Here is a 21,526-nt window from a genome sequence, read left to right as displayed (position 1 = left end):
TCGGGGGCTCACAACACCCTTTCCCGCATAGACTATATCTTCACGTCACCCATAGGGTTTAGGGGCATGACCGACGTTTCCCATCTGCCCAGGGGCATCGCGGACCATTCTCCGGTAGTGATCACATTTACACTTTCTACCCCACGTAACCGCAGGATATTCCCAATTCATCCGGGATACCCCAAAATCCCCAAAATTCGTAAAAAAGCCCTTCCACCAAACATTATTTCGCTGAAAACAAGGACCCGGAGATAGGCCCTACGACTTTGTGGGAGGCGTACAAAACAGTCCTTCGTGGACAGGCAATCTCAATGATTACAGACTATAAGAGGACCCAGCAGCTTGAGGTGCAAACAGACGGCTGCACAGCATACTGTTTACGAGCTGGGAGACAAGGCGGGCAAACTGCTGGCCTGGCTTGAGAGGCGGGAACGTAGGGTGGCGCGGATCAGGCTAGATTCGGGAGACTACACGTCGGAGCCGCGTCAAATTGTAGAGGCCCTGGCGGCTCACTACAAGAAGGTCTATACACCGGAGGCCTCGTCCACGGTGGTGGAAAACGAGGCCTTCCTCCGGGACATCGCGATGCCACGGCTGGCCCCGTCGGAAGTGGAGGCCCTAGAGGCGGACCTGAAGGCGGAAGAGCTCACGTTAGAAATACTTGCTCTCCGTGCCGGGAAGGCGATGGGCCCAAATGGAATTCCGGTAGAATTCTATAAATCGAACGCTGCCCGCGTAGTCCCGCATCTATTGGCCATGTACAAAGACAGCCTGTCGACAGGGATACTCCCCCCGGACCAGAGAGTGGCTACCATAGTGGCGATTCCGAAGCTTACCAAGCCAGCGCATGAATGCGCTTCCTATCGCCCAATCTCATTGCTGAATGCTGAGGCAAAGATTCTGGCAAAGGTGCTGGCGACAAGGCTGCAGCCCTACCTCACAACCCTAATACACCCGGATCAATCGGGATTTATGCCGCGCCGGAATACCGCCTTAAATATACGGCGGCTCCACGGGATTCTTGCGCGCCGCACCTCGATAGAGGAGGACGCGGCCATCCTCTCGCTGGATGCGCGGATGGCGTTCGACCGGGTGGAATGGCCGTTCTTATTCGCTGTCCTTCACCACGTAGGACTCGGCCCCAAGATGTGCGCATGGATTCAGTTTTTGTATACCGAGCCACTGGCACAGGTTGTGGTCAATGGACATATCTCAGACCCCTTTCTGTTGGGGCGGGAGACGCGACAGGGCTGCCCTCTTTCCCCGCTCCTTTTTGCTTTGGCTCTGGAGCCACTTGCAGTCTGGCTGCGGCAGAACCCGGTGATCCGGGGACTAAGGTGGACAATGGGGTGGGAGGATCGCATTTCCCTCTATGCTGACAACATCCTGTTGTATTTAGCCTCCCCTGCGTGCTCGATCGCTTGTCTCCTGGATATCTGTGCGTCGTATGGGAGGGTATCTGGCTACGAGATTAACTGGGAAAAATCCATTGCCTACATGTTCCGCGGCTCCCCGCCTCGGCTCCCATGGGGTTGTGAGATTCGGGTGGTGACGGACGGTTTCAAATATCTAGGAATCTACGTGACAGCTGATAGGGAACGTTTTGTAGCTGAAAATCTAACGAAGCCACTGCATCGGTTTCGTAGCGATGTCAAACATTGGCGCTCCTTGCCCTTGACACTGCTGGGGAGGGCCACCCTCTTCAAAATGATGGCTCTCCCTAGATTTTTGTATGTACTCCAAAATACCCCCTTCCCGGTGCCACCAACGTATTTCGCCGCCGTCAACGCGGAAGTCACCAGCCTACTATGGGAGGACAAGACGCCGCGGATAGCACTCCACAAGCTCGCCAGTGGGTGGTATGACGGTGGGATAGCCCTCCCAGACATACGACTGTACTATTGGGCATCGCAGCTTACGGTGATAAACCAGTGGTTGCATGTGCCAGGGGGGGACCCGGCATATCGTATGGATCGGCACTTGCTGGGGGCTGAAGGGTTCATGGGAGCACTCTACAACCACAAGAAGGGCCACTGCCCCCGGGGCCCCACGACACACACCCTCCGGCTATGGTTTGCGGCACAGCGAGGTCTGTGCTGGGCTGGGAAAATAGCCTCCCACAACGGAGTAGCTTGGGTTAAACAGTTGGGGGTACTGCGCCCTACCAAGGGGTTCCAACAATGGGATCTAATTGGCATCTCCAGGGTGGGTGACCTTTGGAAGAAGGGAGAAATGGTCACATTTACCCAACTGCAAGCAGACTTCGACCTGGCTGCCACTGAAGGGTTCAGGTACATGCAAATCCGTCACGCACTCCAGGCGGTAGTCCCGCCCGGGACCCGACTTCCGGAGTCGTCGCCACTGGAAGACCGGCTCCTCACAGAACACCTGACACAGAGGGCGACCTCCCTAACATACCGAAAACTGACAAACAACCGGCCAGATCCATTCGCAGCTCTTAAAAAACGATGGGAGGCCGAGCTGGGGGAATTTGACGAAGCGGACTGGCAGGCGGCGCTTTCCTCCCCTAGGGAGGTGGGCGTCTCATCCAGACTGCGTCTGGTCCAACTTAAAATTCTGCCCCACACATACTACACTCGTACACTCCTGTTTAAACTTAACCGAACTGACTCCCCGCTATGTCTTAGGCAGTGTGGGATGGAGGGAACCCTTCTACATACCCTGTGGGAATGCCCGGCCATAACTCTGTACTGGAAGGGAATTCTGCGCACACTCTCCCAAGTGACCAAGGTCCCGACACTCCCGGAGCCGCGGAGGTGTCTCCTCAACGTCTGGGAACCGACAGATCTCAACAAGGTCACACAACTCTGGGTAACACTGGGACTTATGCTGGCGAAACGCAATATAGCCCAAAGATGGGGCTCTAGCCAAACTCCAACCCTCGCCCAGTGGTCCCGGGACATGGACTCCACAATGGTGGTCGAAAAAACTGTCTATCTTCACAGAGGCTGCCCCAAAAAATGGACCCGGGTATGGGGTGGGTGGAATGCTTATAGAGGGAATATATGTGAACCCCCGAGCGATACCTCAGACTCAGACTTAAGTGACCACGATTAGACGATATGTAATTGGTCGGCGCAATGTGATAACAACTGTCTTGCGAAGCCAAAAGGAGCTCACTGCTTTTCAAAATGTCATGAATGTTTCATTGCACTCTCACTGGACAGTTATTCTATGGAACCTGATGCCAATGTGTACTGTTTTATGTTCAAATTTCAATAAAAATATTTACAAAAAAAAAAAAAAGGGACCTCTCCCCTTGGTCATAATTAGGGTTCCCAGTTTTCAGTTTTTTCTGATTTTTACAGATAAATACAGACAGAAAACTATTTTCATGTCTGTATTTATTTTTAAATACAGAAAAATACGGAAAATAGGCCTTCTTTGGTTCATGTTTTCTACTGTCAATCATGAGTGCCAGGTCAGTAGGTGTACAGATTGAGAGGTAGAAGAGATGAAAAAAGAGGATAGGTTTCCCTATAAGCTTAATTAAGTGAAGATCTACAGTTATTCACGCTATTCTTCAATGCCAGTCCTTTTAAATAACTCTATTGCACTGTATATTGCTGAAAACTTTTGGACATACAAATGCAAGTATATTTTCATCAGTTAAATAAATGTGGAAAAATACCCATTGCAGTTTTATTTATACAGAAAAAGCTAAATAAAAATGGATAAATACAGAAAAAAATTAGCAAAAAAATAAATATGGATAAATACAGACGGAAATGTCGAAAAAATAAATACCATAAAACCGGGAGCCCTAGTCATAATGCGCATGGGCTTCAACTCCATTGTTAAATTGTTTTCTTTCCGCTGTCTGGTTCGGACGTGTGTGCCTGCGCTCAGGATTGAGACTGTTGCTGTGCTCTGTTTCGGTTCGTGCTCACCCTCGTTGGTATTGTTTCCGATCGCGTATTTCATCTTGCCTATTGAGATATTGAAAACCTTATTGCTCGTCGGATCAACATGCTTCAACCGCAGCCGTAAAGGGCTTTACCCTTTGGGGCCTAGATTTCAACCTACACCAGGCTCACCAGAGCATACCCTGCTGGTGATGGAACAGCATTTCCGTTTCAACCCAAATTGCCTCGCAGAATACTCCCACCTCAAACCTCCATCCATGTAACCTTTGTTTCTCACCGGAACAGAGGGAGGAGGCTTGCGAGGCTTGTAGATCTTTCCATTTGAAAAACACTCTTAGAGACCGCCAGAAAATGCAGCAGAGGAGTATTGAAGACACCTCGACATCTTGGGACATCGCGATGTCGAGGAGGAGGAACTCCCTGGACCATCCGTGGCGGAGGATGAGGCATTCTCTCTGGAGGGCCGTTCCGGCTTCGACCTACTGCTCGAAATGAGGTGTAGGACATTTTGCCAGCTCAACCCTTTGTGAGTACGGTAGCCCCTGTCCTTCAGCTCCGTCTCGAACAACCTAAAAGACATTCAGTCCCTACCGCACAAAAGACCACCACTGCCTTCGGGCCATGGTCGGCACCGAAATACTGATATAGACGCCCCGCCCTCGGGCTTTACACCGAAACAATACCCAAAGCCTTCAACATTATCCACCTCGGTCCAGGGTCATTCTTCGATACCGAGCCAACCAGCCCCATCTTCGTCTCCGAAACTGGTTCCGAAATCTGATCCTGGCAAGCCTGTGAAACCTATTCATCACTAATTAGAAGAGAATCTGGATGTTTGTCAAAAGCAAATACACACCCAGCCCCACACAGGGCACTTTCTTGCCATTTCTTCGGTTCTGGCTCCACTGCCATCGAAGAGGCTATTGATAGACCTGTCCCGGCCATACATAAGTAGGAGGACAAAGCTACCAGTCCTTTACCACCACCACCACCATCTCCACCACCACACTCACCCACACCACAGTCACCTTCTCCAACACACTCTGATTAAGATCCCTTAGACATAACACCTCAAGGGTCTCCACACTCTCACACAGGTGGACATGGGCCAGGGGATGACACTTTTGGTATGCCACCACCCCCAACCGACTCCTGGTCCACATATGATGTAGCTCCTCCAGGGGACAATGATGCAGACTGTACCCCGCTCTTCCATCTCCTGCTCATGATTCCCCATTGTACCAGGAGCTCATTGATAGAACCCATACTTTTCATGAGCTCGAGCTATACAAGGAACCTCTGGAAGAGGACTTCCTTTTTAAAACACTCTCTTCCATATATAGGGCCTCCCAATACCTCCCTATGATTAAGGGTATGCTACATCATACAGATCGGTACAAAAGGGGGTGGTGATGGACGGAGCATCAGAACCAATCAAACACTCACACCCAGTCAACAGATCTGGGTTTGATCCATCACCGTTCTTTAGCCCACTCTGCCACCCCAGTTCAGACATGGCCATATGCAAATCAGTCTGACCCTGTGCCTCATGGGAACAGTCCAGCCCGAACTGCCAAGCCATGCCTTCCCTGGACCGGAAACAAGCTTCCTAGGACCGGTTTCTGGCATTTCAGCCGTCTTCAGCCAGGCTTGCTTGAATCCAGTGGCAAAGTGAGCAAGGGACTCAACGTCTGAGCATACCCTGCCAACTTATGGCACACAAAGCGGTACAAAAGGGGGTGGTGATGGACGGAGCATCAGAACCACGGATTCAAGCCAGCCTGGCTGAAGACGGCTGAAATGCCAGAAACTGGTCCTAGGAAGCTTGTTTCCGGTCCAGGGAAGACGTGGCTTGGCAGTTCGGGCTGGACTGTTCCCATGAGGCACAGGTCAGACTGATTTGCATATGGCCATGTCTGAACTGGGGTGGCAGAGTGGGCTAAAGAACGGTGATGGATTAAACCCAGATCAGTTGACTGGGGGTGAGTGCTTGCAATGTTCAACACTCCGTCCATCATTTCCTTTGGTTTTACATCATACAGATGACATCTTTAAAGACCCTCTAGAGCCAGAATCTTCACTCCCAGGGTGGATAAAAAATATAAAGCCTCTCCATCCGACCCTATCTACATCAGGGGACAAATTCCTCCGATCTCGCTTGTAGTTACCAATGCTTGCAAGAGAGATAATTCCCAAGCTGCCAGTGATGCACCACCTGCTGACAAGGAAAGCAAACTCAATGATGCCTCTGGTTAAAGGGTGGCAGCTCGATCCGCCATCCATTGGCATATTGCCAACTCAATGGGTTTGCTTGCAAGGTATGACTGCACATACTGGGACAAAATGGAAGAACTCCTCTCCCTGAGGAGCACAAGAAAAGGGGTCAGGAGCTTGTCTTCGAAGGCAAGCTCATCTCAAACACTTCTATCGATTGTACTATGGATTCACCGGATACCGCTGCTAGAGGGATCAATACTAGCATCTTGCTGCAATGCCATGCCTGGCTTACCATATCTGGCTTTAAGCCAGAAGTCCAACAAAGTCTATTAAATGTCCCTTTTGACAAAGAACATATTTTCGGTCCCCAAGTTCACCTGGCCTTGGAAAAATGTAAAAAGGATACAGACTGCCAAGTCTATGGGTCCACTTGAAACACCTAGTCCTCATGGCTCTTTTTGCCACTCCACCCACCGAGCAGGTTTAAAAACCACCTCCTCAGATGCCCTTTCCTCATACCAATGTGGCTAGAGTCACAACTACTCTCCCTGAGGTTACTGTGGAGGCTCCTATAGTGGCAACAATGCTAAAGGTAGAAGAAAAGGTGCTTCCCTCATGGTGTTGAACCCCACTCAAAATAGTGACGTTTGATGGCATATTTGGCTGTAGATAACCATGCTCTGCATACTCCTGCCATCTAGGTTTGGATTCAAAGTTGTACAAGTTGTTTTTCTTCGAAGAATTCTTTCGAGTCACAAGTAGTGACTCCTCCTCTCGGTGATACTGCGCATGCGCATAGACTACTTTGTTAGATTGTTTTCTCCTCGCTGTCTGGTTCTAACGTGTGTGCCTCTACTTCGTGTTCGCCTACCGCTCGGTATGACATTTCCTATCCCGTCTTCGACTGTATCGTTTTTTCGACTGCACTATTCCATTACTGCGCCTCTTCAAATTTGTCGTTTTGGTTACCATCTGTAGGGAAGTAAGATCTGCTTTCATGTTTTCCCCTACTTTTTGTTTGGTGTCAGTATGTTTTTGACCTAGTCTGACTGGGATCCTGATAATCGGGACCCCAGCCACTGTGCTTTCTCCCTAAATTGACCATGGTAAGTACTTCTGTACATCCACAATTGGCTACTGGTGTACTCTGGTAAGTCCCTAGAGTATGTTACTAAGCAGGGCATAGGTACAGAGGGGTCTCCCATGGGCTGCAGCATGCATTGTGCCGCCCATAGGCGTCCGCTTAAACTGTGACTACAGGCCTGCCATTGCAGCCTGTGTGAGTTGGTGCCTGCACCTTTCACAACAGATATACGTTTCCTTATATCTGAGGTCACTACACTTAAAACCTATAAGTCACCTCTATGGCAGGCTCTTCAGTCCTGAGGGCAGGGTGCTTGGTCATAAGTGTGAGAGTGCCCCTGCATGAGCAGGACACCCCTACAAACCCCGGAGGCTATTCTCCAGGCTTTGTAAGTGTGGTCTGCCATTCTAATACATATAGTGGACATCAGTCATTACGAGATGAATGACTATATAGTGGCTGCACTGTACCCGGTCATGTTTGGTATCCACATGTTGGAATCATACCCCTACACCGATTCCAGTGTTGGAAGTGTGATCCCATGTACCTGGAGGGGCTCCATTGGGGTACCCACCTGTACTCCCAGTAAGAGACTTTCAGGGTCTGATAGCAAGCTAGTGCTGCTGCTGACCACAGCCACGATTATGCCCTCCTGCTGCTGAGCCAAGCTTGAGCAGGACAAGGTACAACAATATGTAGAGATGTGACCACCTCCCAGACAGGGCTTGGTGAATTGTGCTGGGGGCTCTTGCCAGCGTCACCAGACTGCTTTGAAGGGCACATTTGGTGCCCTCCTTGCATACTTCAGTTTGAGACAGTTCAGGGAGACCTTGGCTCCCACTCTGGCGCAAATATGGACAAAGGACATGGGAGTATCCTCCCCTCTGGGAGGGACCCTTCAGTTGTTCCAACGCTTCCTTTAGGGTACTTACGGACTGACCTGTGGGTGGGTGCTCAGATTAGTCATGGAACAAGACTGAAGCCTGAAAACACGTCACTCTTCGACCGTCTGGACACTTGGACTTCGTCTGAAACCGAGTGTGCACCATGGAAGACTCCTACTGCTCCTCGTCTCGCTGTTCTGCAAGTCTTCATCATCTGTGTCTGTGCTTCTTCCAGGTTGTTTGACAGAATTGTGGGCATCAAGGACATCTGAAGTAATCTTTCTTGGAGTGAAGGAGTCACTCCCCTGCAACTGCAGGCACCGCTAAAAAACTTGACCGGTCTGCTGCTCCAGTCGTCCTATTGACTTCCCGAGGCTCAGCAACACAGGTGGTGGTTCTGCAACTCCCTTGAGGCCTGACCTATCCTCTGCAAGTTTGAGTCCAGTATCCCTTGTCGGAACCGCTGGAACCAAACCCCTGTGCACAGTCGATTTGCCGTTGACAAGGCTTGTTGGCTCTGCACCCCAGAGATCTTCGAGCTACACGAATAACTGCCTCTCCTTCACCAAAAAGGCAATTGACTTTTGAGGATGCTTTGGACACTCTTGTGCCTCAAAAAAAAGAGGACAAAAGACACTGCTCCAAGCCCTACTCATCCTCCGCCGCATCTCTTCTTTCCAAGCACAGCGACCTCACTGCACCATGGGCCTTTCTTCTTGGTGAGTTGCTCGAGGTCCTCTTGCGACTCCTGTACCTTTGGTCTGTGGGTCCTCCTGAGGGTCTTCTCCTGTTTCAGTGGGTTTCCCTGCTTGCTCGGGCCTGCTCTGACTCTCCTGCTGTTGATGCGTCCCTTGCTGATCCTAACATTGCTCCTTCTTTGTTCTGCACACCAGTTGCGGCTACCAAGGCTTGTTGGTGCTCCCGCCGGACACGGACCACCTAGTCACCGACATCTGACATGGTATAGTTCGTGCACGGCTCCTGGTGTTCCTTAGTGTTGCCTGGTCCTCACAACTGCAGCTACAAAATCACTGTTGACTCTTCTGAACCTTCCAACATTGTCGGCCGTTGCTATTCCTGGTCATTCCTGAGTGCCATATACTCTGTCCCCTCTGCTTGCAGCTTCTTCACTTTCAGAATCCACCCATGGATTCCATCGGACTTCTTCACCTTCTTCTCCAGAGGCACTTTATTCCAAGTCTTCCATTGTCGTCTGCGGCGGTCTCCAGCGTCTCTTCACCCCTATGCACTTGGCTTCCCTGGTGTAGGTAACCTGCTTCCCAGGACATCCATAGGTGGGGAGGCTCTCCATCCTTCCATACTCCACTCAAATTCTTGGGGGTCGTCTGGTAAGTGTCCTTCTTCTGCAAAACTGCAGCTTCTCCATCGACTTCCATTTGGCACACAGCTTTGTTCTACTTTGCACACAGCCTCCGCAGGGTTCCTGGGTACTTACCATGGGTGGTTCCTTGTACCCCCAGCTCCTCTGGGTCTTCTGGTCCAAGTCCTGTCCTCGTCTGCAGTTCACATTCCACTGTCTTAGTAAATGGTTTGGTCTCCCCCTGGAGACCACTGTATTTTGTACTACTTACCTTATTGCATTTGAAGTATTGTTGTGTATTGTGTTGATATCTCAAGGTAGAAGATATACCGATGTGTTAGTGAGTGTTGTGTAATAAATAGAAGTTTTTTAATATAAACACTATGTGGTTCTTTTTCATTTAACTTGCATCCTAAGATTAAACTGGTAAAACAACCTGCTTAACACTCCTGCAAGATAAGCCTAAAGGCTGCTCTCCACAGCTACCATTTCGAGAGCTTTCTTTGGTTATTAAACACCACTAACATCACCATAAGGGTTGCCTGGATTAGTGCAAGGCACTTCACTTAAATAAATGTGCACCATATACTAAGCCAGCCTCCTACACAGACCAATCGCCCCTCGGGCCACCACTCATCTCGGGCCTACCATCCACATGCACAGCTGGCACTGAAGATGTGTTCCTGATGGAATGGACACCTTTTTGATTTTGCCCGCTGTGTCAGGGCCCGTTCATCGTGAGGCTGATTGTGACACCTGCAAGTCTTTTCGATCAAAAAAGACTCTTCGGGATTGAAGGACTCGTAGGCTGGAAATGTCTTGTTGCACTGAAGACGACCCTACCAACATTTTCAGAGAATTGCATGCCCAGGGAGAGCATGCTGCTGAGGAGCAATATGAAGCTTTTTCCATCAAGGATTTTTCCGGCTCTGACATGGTGGAAGAATTGTAGTACACCCTACTACTCGGGCAGCGTTTGCGTACTGTAGACCCTGACCCTGTTCCTCCACCCAAAAAGACCTCCAAACCTTCGCTGTTTTCCTTATTAGATGTCGTCGGACTGCCACTGCCACCAGGCCGTGGTCGGATCCGAGAGACACTTCGGATGCCCCACCTATCGGGCTCGTCACCGAAAACCTCTACCAATGTTAAATCCTCAGTCTCGACCTCCTTAGATCAAGCACATGCGTCAGTCTCCTCCCATTCTTCAGAACCGATCCAGCAACTGACTGCTTCTGCCTCAGTGCTGGCCAAAAACATTATTTTGCTTCGAAAGCTTTATTCTGAAACCAACTTAATCTAAGTCCTCGAAGCATTCTTCATTTCCGAAACCATTGAGACATAAAACTTAGCAACATTCCAGTTTCCTTGTCACCTGTTGAGCCTATCCATAAAACCATGGACATTAGGCAAAGAAAAACCCAAATTCAACATAGAACTGGGAGAGTAATGGCCTCTCCTCCACCATGGAGGCAATTGACTTGAGGACGCTTTGAACACTCCTGTTTCTCTAAAAACAAAAAAAACAGAGGGCAAAGGACACTACTACAAGCCCTACACATCATCCTCCACCTCCACCTCCTCCTCCTCCTCCTCCTCCACCACCATCTCCTCCTTCCTCTCATGCATCTCCACATCGTGATCCTAGATGCTCCACCTCCAGTATCACCTAGATCAAACACCGTCGGAATGGTAGACCCATTTGGAGACCCCCATCAATGGGTTATAATGATACTGATCCCATAACCCCTAATGATCTGGAGCTATTTCCAGCTAGACTCTCCCCTCCTGAGGATGCTAGTGCCTACCAACAGGTTATAGCTGGGGCAGCTACCTACCATGGTGTTAAGTTACATATGAGATCATTAGAACAAGATTTCCTTTTTGACTCTCTTATCTACACACAAGGACACACAGTATTTACCTATGTTTCCTGATATGTCGCAGCATGCTGACTATATTTACAGGGAACCTATCTGTTCCAGGGTAGATAAAAAAATATATACACCAGCCCCATCAGACCCTCTGTTCATACAAACTCGGGTACCGCCAGGCTCTATAGTTGCCACCACTGCTTGTTAAAAATCTATTAGTCAAGCAACTGGAGGTATGCCACCCCATGCAAAAGAGAGCAAGTGTATCAATGCAGCAGGAAAACAGGTAGCAATCAAAGCAGCTAACCACTGCCGTATTGCCAATTCCCTGGTCCTTCTAACACACTCCGATAGGGCTCACTGGGTTAAGATGTAAGAATTAATAACATCTCCTTGAGCAGTATCGTAAAAAGGGGCAACAAATTGTTGCCAAGGGTCAGGCCATCACTAATAACTCTTATCAGATGTGCCTTAGATGCAACAGATACAACCGCAAGAGGAATAAAGACCAGTGTTCTTCTCAGGAGACATGCTTGGCTCAGGTGCTCTGGCTTAAAGCCAGAAGTACAATGAGCAGTTCGTAACATGCCCCGTGAAAAGGAAGGAACACGTTTTTAGGCCTCAGGTGGACTCCACCCTAGCCAAAATGAAAAAAAGATACAGATCCTGCTAAAGCCATGGATCCCTTACAAACAAATCCATCTAGAGGCTCCTTCCCCACTCAGGTTATAGGGGCAGATATAAATCCTCAAACCCTGATGCCTCCATTTCCCACCAGATGCAAGGCTAATCCACCTACTCCAAAGGGTTTTTCTGGGACTTCTTTAGAGGTGGTAACAATAAAAGCAGAGGCAGAGGCAGGGATGCTTCCACCCGTGGAGCAACCTCCACTGTAAAACCATGACTGCCCAACCCTTTCCCCCGACTGCACAACACTTGTCAGGGGAAGACTTAAGTTTAAGTTAAGTTATCACACAATCACTTAACACTTCTCAAGCAAGAAGTGCAATTCCTTCTCCTCAAAAGGGCCATAGATCTAGTCCCTCTTCAAAAAGAGGGCACAGGAGTATATGCGCTACACTTTCTCATTCTAAAAAAGGACTGGTCGTTAAAACCAGTCTTGGATCTCGGAGTCATCAATTACTACACCCTCTCAGATGATTTTCACTTGTTCACTCTGCAGGATGTCATTCCAATTCTACAACAGGGCTTATTTATGGCCACACTGGACCTAAAGGATGCTTACTTTCATATACCCATACACCTTGCTCATCACAAATTCCTCTAGATACCCGAATTCAAACTGTTGTCAGCCACCACTTCTGAGGAGGCACTGCTTATAGTCTATGCAGAGCATGTGTCTTTACAGCCACACATGCCATTGAACGGATTATGTTACCCTGTAAGCATCTGTTTGTGGCATGTAGCTGTAGATTCACATGTGCCTCCTCCTGCCAGGCCGGTTGTGGCCATTGCAGTTATGTTTTGACAAATCTTTCTGATACATTCACATTTTAGTATGGACATCTATTTTTTTCCACATTCCTTACACTCCTTTCTCACCCTCCTGCGGGAAAACAATCTAACAAAGAAGTCGATACCCATGCGCAGTATCACTGAGAAGAGTAATCACTCTACCGCGTGACTCGAACCCAACATTAGATGGCAGGAGTATACAGAGCATGTGAATCTACAGCACTACATGCCACAAGCAGATGTTTACTGGGTAAGTAACATTCCTTCTCCCCCGCCCCCTCTCCACCCACACTCAACACCTGTTGGGGGTAGATTACAGGATTTTCTGCCCACAATCAATAACATCTGACCAGTGGGTGGCTATTATCCAACATGCTTATTGTCTGGAGCTCATTACCACACCTCCAAACATTCCACCTCACACTCACAGACTCTCTGGAACACCAAACACTGCTCAAAAAGGAATTTCAAGCTCTGTTGCTCAAAGGAGCTATGGAATCTGTCCCTCTACACTATCAGGGATCAGGAGTATATTCCCTGTACTTCCTAATCCCCAAAAAGGATGGATCTTTAAGGCCATTCTTGTATCTACAGCCCTTAAATCATTGCATCCTGTCAGAGAATTACCATATGGGCACTCTACAAAATGTGATCTCACTTCTCCAGCAAGACTAGCAAACTACTCAGATTTGTGCTAGCAGACAAACATTACCATTCAGGGTGACTACTAGACCTCAAGTATTCAACAAGGGGCAGATGTACGACCATAATTTGCAAGTCGCAAAATGCTATGTACAAGTGTCTGAGACACTGTTTTTTTTTGTATATCTGTTCTGTTCCTGGTAACAGTGTACGATGTATAGTTGGGGTTGGAATCACTCCGGCAGCCGTGGTCAGTTCCCGAGCACCCGGCCCGCTGTCCAGCACGACACCCATTGAAGCTGTGTCAAAAGGAGGGACACCTAGCCCTCCCTGGTCCAGGGGCAGCTGCAGTATGGCGAGGGCAATCCGCCTGCGGCCCGAGCCACAGATAAGGGTGCCAAGGAGGGTATCCGGCTCTTGGAAGAAGGAGCGCGGAGGGACCACAGGAAGGTTAGAGAAGTAGTATAGTAATCTCGGAACTAGTATTATCTAGGCGACTGCGATTTTGCCTATGACAGCCAAGGGGAGATCCTTCCAGAAGTGTACGGAAGATCTGATGCCAGCCATTGCCCTACGATAGTTCCCGTCGTAGAGATCTTGTGGCGTGTGGTACAAGCGAACGCCCAAGTATCGCACTGCTCGGGGGCTCCAGGAGATACGGACATCACCTAGTAGTAGGGGACATGGGGGGAGATCACTCGCGAGGGGATATACCGTCGATTTGGACCAATTTACTCTGAGGCCCGCCACCGCCTCAAATTCTTGCAATATACGCAGGATGGGGGTGAGATCCGAAGCAACATCGGAGACATAGATGAGCACATCATCCGCGTACAGTGATACCGCGTGGGTGGTGTCTGCGATTGGGATACCCCAACTCTCACTCCCATTGCGGAGATGGATCGCCAAGGGCTCCATCGCCATGGCGAAGAGCAGAGGAGAGAGCGGGCAGCCCTGGCGTGTACCCCTGCGCACCGGAAATGAGGACAATATGAGGGGCCCTAACTTTGCCCAGGAGGTGGGCGTAGAGTAGATAAGTTTGGTGTAGGCAAGGAGGCGGGGTCCCACTCCCATGTGGCGCAGGACCTGGAGCAGGTAAGGCCACAGGTGTCTGAGACACTGTTTGCGATTCCCAAAGGGGTTGCAAATTGAATGCCTCATGAATATTAATGAGACTGTCGCAATTTGCGACCCCATTGGGAATGGCTAGCACTCCCAGGGATGGTGTCTGGGACGGCTCTGTCAATAAAGCAGTTTCTTTTTTTCAAATGCAGTCCGTTTTCCTTGATGCATTAAAAAAAATGTAATTAAACTTTTCAGTTTAAGTTTTTAAGGGCAGGCAGTGGTCCCTAAAAAATATTCGTGCATGAATTCCCAAAGGGGAAGGGGTCCCCTGAGGACACCTTCCCGTTTGCGAGTGCCTTACCACCCTTCTGAGAAAGATGGCAAACTGCAAGTGTTTTGCGACCACAATTGCGGACGCAAAACAATCATACATAAGTTTTGGAGTCGCTATTAGGAAAGGACGCCCTTGGAACGCCCCTTCCTAATAGCGAGTTGCTAACCCTATTTTGCAAGTCACAGTTGATTAGCGACTCGCAAAATAGGGTTAGTACATTGGCCACATTTATTTTGCCATCACAAACGGACCTATAACCCCTTTGCAACCGCACAAACAGTGGTACCAGGACATGTACGCAGACAAAACATCCATGTCTTCCCGTATCTCGATGACTGGCTTATCAAAGCCAGCACTCTTCCTCTATTCCAGCAAAAGACTAAAAATTCCATAGACCTGCTCCATCAACTATCAACTTTCAATGTCCAGAAATCTCATCTTCAACCTTTGCAGGTTCAGCTGTATCTGAGGACTATCCTAAACACACAACTGGGATTAGCCTATCCCAATACAGCAAGAATCTGTTATTTTCCTAAAGCTACTACCAGGTTTCCAAGCGAATCAACAGTTGACAGGCAGAACTGTCATGTGCTATTGGATATGATGGCCTCATGCATCACCATAGTGCCACATGTACGACTACACATGCATCCGCTACAGGAATTTCTAGCACAACAGTTGTCTCAGGGTCAGTTAGAGGATCCAGTGTTGATACACGACCACACTCATCGCTCTCTGCAGTAGTGGAACACAAACCTGTTAAATGTGTGGCCTTTCCTAGACCCTGATCCCCATATCATCCTGACAACAGACACACCACTTGGCGGGGTATTCACTTACAGAATCTCACAGTCCAGGGTCATTGGGTCACCAAACACCAGTTATCCACATCAACTACCTAGAGCTTCAAGCTGTTCACCTAGCGTCGAAAGCGTTCACACCTCACCTGTTCGGCAAAGTTGTCTTAATCCGGACAAACAATATGACAACCATGTTAAAAAAACAGGGTGGGACACATTCACTACGGTTATCACACCTCTCCTCGGATAATTTGTCATGGGGCTCTACATCACAACATTCATCTGTTAGCGGGATACCTCCCGGGACCAGACAATGATTTTGCTGACCTCAGCAGGATGCGGCAACATGTCAACGAGTGGGAACTCCACCCCCGAACCCTCCTCCTTTAATTCTACAAGTGGGGGGTTTCCACAAATAGATCTTTTCACAACTGCGGACAACGCTAAATTCTCAAACTTCGCCTCCAGGTTCCCACACCCACTATCCAGGGGCCATGCTCTGTGGATGAACTGGTCAGGGATATTTGCCTACGCTTTTCCACCTCTCCCTCTTCTTCCATTTCTGATTTGGAAGGCAAACCGCACTCATACTAGTGGCTCCCACATGGGACCAACAGCCCTAGTTCACAACACTACTCTAATTATCAGTAGTTCCTCAAGAGTAGCTTCCCCTCAACCCGGACCTTCTCACCCAGAACATGGAGAAATCGGGCACCCAAATCAAATAGAACTCAACCTAGCAAATTGGCTCCTGGCGTCATAGAATTTGGTTATTTCAATCTCCCACCTGAACGTATAATCATTCTTAAAGAAGGTTGCAAGCCTACTACTAGAGCATGCTATGAAGCTAAATGGAAAAGATTTGTCTGTTACTGTCATAATAAGAGTATCAATCCACTTAATGCTACAATACGAAACATTGTTTGCTACCTGCTGCATCTACAGCTCTCTGGCCTTACATTCACATCCATACGCATACATTTGGCTGCAGTGACTGCCTAGCTACAAAATAAACTACACGTCTTTGTTCAAGGTGCAATTCATCAATGCTTTTATTGAAGGTCTTAAAATCGTGATTCCACCCTGGGTTCCAACTGCACCTACCTGGAATCTTAACATTGTTCGTACAAGACTTATGAGTCCACCATGTGAACCACTATATAATTGCTCCCTTCAATTTCTGCCTTGTAAGGTCTCTTTTTTTAATTGCCATTACTTCACTCAGATTTGTTAGTGAGCTCCATGCACTAACCTTAGAAGAGCCTTTCTTTCAGCTCCACAGAGCTAGGGTGGTCCTCAGCACCAACCCAAAATTCCTTCCATGGGTGGTCTCTCATTTCCACCTCAATCAATCATTTGAATTACCTGTGATCTTTCCTCAGCCCGACACAGTTGTGGAAAGAGCTCTGCATACATTAGATGATAAGAGAGCCCTTATCTATTTAATTGACAGAACTAAAGACTATCATAAAACCAAACAACTCTTTGTTGCTTTTTCACTCCCTCATAAAGGAAAGCCCATATCCAAATCAGGCATTGTCAGGTGGATAGTTAAAAGCATTCAGACATGTTACGGTAAAGCCAAAAGTACTTTACCTACAACCCCTAAAACACACTCTACTTGCAAGATTGTGGCTTTCCTGGGCAATATCCCAATAGCTGATATATTCAATGCAGCTACGTGGTCTACACCACACACTTTCACTAAACATTATTGTGTGGATGTTCTAGCACGCCTACAAGCTAATGTAGGTCTGGCTAAGTAGACTATTTCAAAAAAATGCAACACCCACAAGTTAGCCACCGCTTTGAAAGGCATTGCTATACCATGTATGCAAAGCATGTGTATCGAGAGCCACACATGCCTCAAATGGATTGGTACTTTCCCTGTAAGTACCTGTTCTTGGTCTGTAGTACTGTAGATCACATGTGCATACTCTCCTCCCCGGACGCTTGTGGCCGTTGCAATTCCTTTTCCTTTTCATATGCATGGACATCTCTTTACTTATACTTACTTTACACTCCATTCTCACCAACTTGTGGAAAAACAATCTTACAATGTGGTTGATGCCCATGTGCATTATCCCCAAGAAGAGGAATCACTCTACCTTGTGACTCGAAAGACTTCTTCAATGAAAAACTAATTGCACACATTCGGATCCAACACTAGATTGCAGGTGCATGCGAAACATATGAATCTACAGCACTACATGCCAAGAACAGATGATTACAGTGTAAGTAACATAATCCTTACATTACATGAGCAGAATGTTCTTCTGCTCCTGCCGGATCTCCTCTAAAGTCTTATCAAAACAAAAATTTGGTTCAGGACAGTTTCCTCTATTTAAATCAAACTAAGACGAAAGTGGTATTGTTATGCCTACCAACATTCTGTTCCTACTTGGCCCCAGCTCATCTTGATCCATACACAGTTACTTTAGCAGATCTCCCCTTTTTTAATTAGAAGGAAACCTGAAGGTTTAGGATGAGACCAGATCTAAACAGCAAAACCACATAAAGTATGTACAGTGTGTTATGCCAGAGTATAATTGAGTTCCAGTTTTCTGAGTACCTCGTTGTTTTTGAGGCATATGCTGTTACTGCCGCACCAATTAACAGTCAAGCACAAGCGTCTACTGCCAACAGCAGTTTATGCTGGATATTACAATGCTGTGCTAACCGGCCTCCATCATCACTGAAGGCCATAATAGTCTTGTAGTACTTGTGTCCTGTCCAGTAAAGTGGTATACAATTGGAGGGGTTCTCTAAGTTGTTAAATTATATTAATTCATTGTCCATAGGGTGTTTGGCTTTGAGAGTGCATGCATATGTTCATCTTGAAAGCAAATAAAGACTAACCTTTACTCCTAGCACCCTACACAGGTTCAACCTCCATGGAGGAAGGCTTTATAACGCAAACTTGGAAGCTTAGCACTACTCATGAACCAAGATAGTAAAGGTATACAAGCAATGTTTCCTGAGGACTAATTATAACTGCATTTAATGAAGCACTAATGTGTTAGATTAGAACCTTACCGAGTTCTTTTAGAATGTTTTTTTCCAGAAATCAATTTTAACTAGGCTAGCAAGAAGTATATTATTTGTGTTTGTGACTTATCAGCAAACAAATGGATTCCTGATTCTAGTAGAAGTTATGTTCTAAACAATGTCTGATACTGTCACCCTCTATTTGTTTTTTTATTTGTCATTTACTCCTCTTATTCGTATAGGACTTTTTACGTTAATACTTGCTTCAGTGTTTCCAAGCAACAGTGGCGACCGATTCACCCTCTCCAAGTTGATAGCAGTTGTTTTGAGGTAGGAACAGCAATCGTTTATTCTTTTTCAGCCAAATTGTCTTGCGGCAGATTGTCTCAGTAATTTGCTTAAAGTGGCTATACTATCAAAATAACTAAACACTGTTCTCTTTAGTTAATACTCCATCTCCAACAATCGCAGACTAATATGGATTAAAGAATTTCTCTTTGTCTGACAATGTCTTGGTGAGATTTTAGACTTATTGTGCAATAATTTGCAATATTTAGTCTATATTTTACAAAAAATGTGGGACTAATGAGATACAGAAAAAAGGTAAATCACTTTTATTTAGTTAGATACTTATGAGACATGCTTGCAGTGAAAGGCTTGTAGCAGACAAGCACATGGAGAGAAGTTTAGCCAAAAAGGAGAATGTTCAGCCTTAAACATTCTGTTACTTGATTCAAGATGGTAAAAATACTTCATTAAATACCCAACATGCTTCCTCCTTTGCCCTACTCACTATGTTGACAGAACTGGCAGAGAGGGTGAGGGATGGAGCTTTCGCCAAGAGTAGAAGTGATGCAGGGAGTAGCTGCACCTCTGTTTTGAAAAGAAAAGGAAAGTTAACATCTTGTTTTGAATCTATGTGCGCAGTTAATGGAATATTTTGTATTACTAATATGTGATAGAGGCTTCTAGCCGTAGATTCCTTACATTAGAATATACCCCCGGCATCAGACTGTATCTAGAATTTTTTTATCAGTAACCTAGCGTAGTAGGTGGTGCTGTTCGGGTCGATGTCTGTGCAGTGCATATATAGGCACCTCCCCAGCACTCTGACGTCAGTTCTTTTTTTTTGCTGCCCGTCAGCATAAATCTGGAAAAGTAACTTCTTAGTCACTTTTTGGCTGAGTTTTTGTTGACGTTTTATGGAAGAAATCTTTGAGATCTTTCTCCTGGTGTGCTTTGGGATGACTCCAATGAAACTAATGGATGTAAAACCCTATGGGGTCTGTCACAGGAAGGGGTCTGTGGCAGTCATACATTTGGAGTGTTTGTGGTGTTTAGAGGGACACTACGACTCCTAAGACCTGCGAGGTGCTGTGCCTCGAATCCAGAGGCGCTGAGGGAAATATTCCCTGAAGCTTCTCGCCACTGGACTTGTGACGCTCTCCATTCTGGTCATGCAGAGGGTCCTGTTACCGCTTGCAGAGCCGCTCCTGACAATCGACATTGCACACAAAAATGTCGGCTAAGTCTCACAAGCGCAAGAAGTCCAAAAAGTTTAAGCGCTCTTTGACTTCTCAGTGAGACTGCTTGGTAACAATGACACTGTTCGAGATCTCGCCTTTCTGTGGAGCCTGTGCCTGGGTCCGCTACATGCCTCATAGAGTTTTCTGGAGCTGGAGTTCTAAGAGGCCAAGCAGCTCTTATTTAGGTTGCCTAACCCCTCTGGAGTGCCTTTGGGCCCCACAGGTTCGGGGGGAGGACTCCTACTGGATTTCCTCCAGCGGGTTTGCCCCCAATGCCAGTCGGGCCCCATAGATCTGGTGTTTTATTTGGAGCGACTCCACCCACAAGAATGTGTCCTTCCTCAGAGCCTGCTCCAGTGCTGTTGCTCCCGCCGCCGCTGAGGCCCCGCAGCAGAGCCAGCCTTATCATCATTCCTGACTCTAATACAGATCCGGATTGACATCACCATACGTCTACTCCTTGCCTCCGAGTTGGAGCCAGTACCTTTTACTTTTGATAGGCCTGAAGATGGAGACAAAAGAGAGGAGTAGGAGGACCCTTATTCCTTTCAGGACCCCCTAGATGAACCAGAGGGCAACTGGTATGACAGATGCCAGTGGGTAAGACACCTCACCGGACACTGACTTGGTCTCTCCTCCTAACGTGGCTACCTTTGTAATGGTGGTGTGCCGGGTGGTTTAGATTCTGCACTCTGTGGCAGTCAAGATGAAAGTCTTGACAAAAGTGCTGCAGCCAGAAGTTGCCCCCTCCGAACTTCTACTCCAATTTAATGAAGCCCTTACTGATGTCCTGCTTGAGGCCTGGTCCAAACATTACACAGACAGAGACTCCTGTGCAAAGGACAATTACCTGCTGTCATGGCCCCAGTCCTGGGGACCTCGGTTTTCTGACTCAGCACCCCACCCTGGAGAGTTTGGTGGTTCAAGCCTCCATCACCAGCATCAACCCTGGTGCGTTCCCTACCACTCTACTGGATTGAGAATCCAAAAGGCTGGATACCTTTGACAAGAGGTTGTTCTCTTCTGCCTGCCTAGCACTGCAGTTGGTGAACACCATGTGCCTGTTGGTCCTGTGCACACACACTGTTTGGGACTCGGTTGCGCCAAGTGCTGTCTGTGGTCTTGGATGAGTCCCGAGCCCTACTCACCCAAACTACATCAGACGGGTGAGATGCAGCACATTTCACCATCAGATGTGGACTAGACACAACCGACTCTCTGTGTAGAGCGACTCACTTGGCCCCCGTCAACCTCAGTCTTTCGCCCATTCCCATGCTAGGCGCCATCAACCGTGTCCTTTCCCATCCAGTCACAGAGTCCAACAGGCTTCCTATCCTTTTTGTGGCCATAGGCGCTGTACCCACTAAATGGAAACACCAGCCAGAGGTTGAGTCACCCCGCCCCCACCAGCCGCAGCCTCCAAATACC

At 47.8% G+C, this 21,526-nt stretch overlaps 1 protein-coding gene across 3 annotated transcripts in view; it reads left to right on the top strand.

Annotated features, from left to right (window-relative positions):
- The window catches only part of SLC35F5 (solute carrier family 35 member F5), a 405,130-nt gene that overhangs the window by 199,725 nt on the left and 183,879 nt on the right, over positions 1-21,526 (top strand). For all 3 annotated transcript variants that reach the window (XM_085647333.1, XM_085647335.1, XM_085647334.1), the window contains exon 11: positions 18,815-18,902. In XM_085647333.1, the coding sequence (XP_085503459.1) occupies positions 18,815-18,902 (88 nt within the window). The remainder of the gene's footprint in view (positions 1-18,814; positions 18,903-21,526) is intronic.

Source organism: Triturus cristatus, chromosome 3_2 (genome assembly GCF_964204655.1).
Source record: "Triturus cristatus chromosome 3_2, aTriCri1.1, whole genome shotgun sequence".
NCBI classification, from domain to species: Eukaryota; Metazoa; Chordata; class Amphibia; order Caudata; family Salamandridae; genus Triturus; species Triturus cristatus.
The sequence above is the reverse complement of the archived record's forward strand: the minus strand, read 5'-3'. Positions and strand labels throughout refer to the sequence as shown.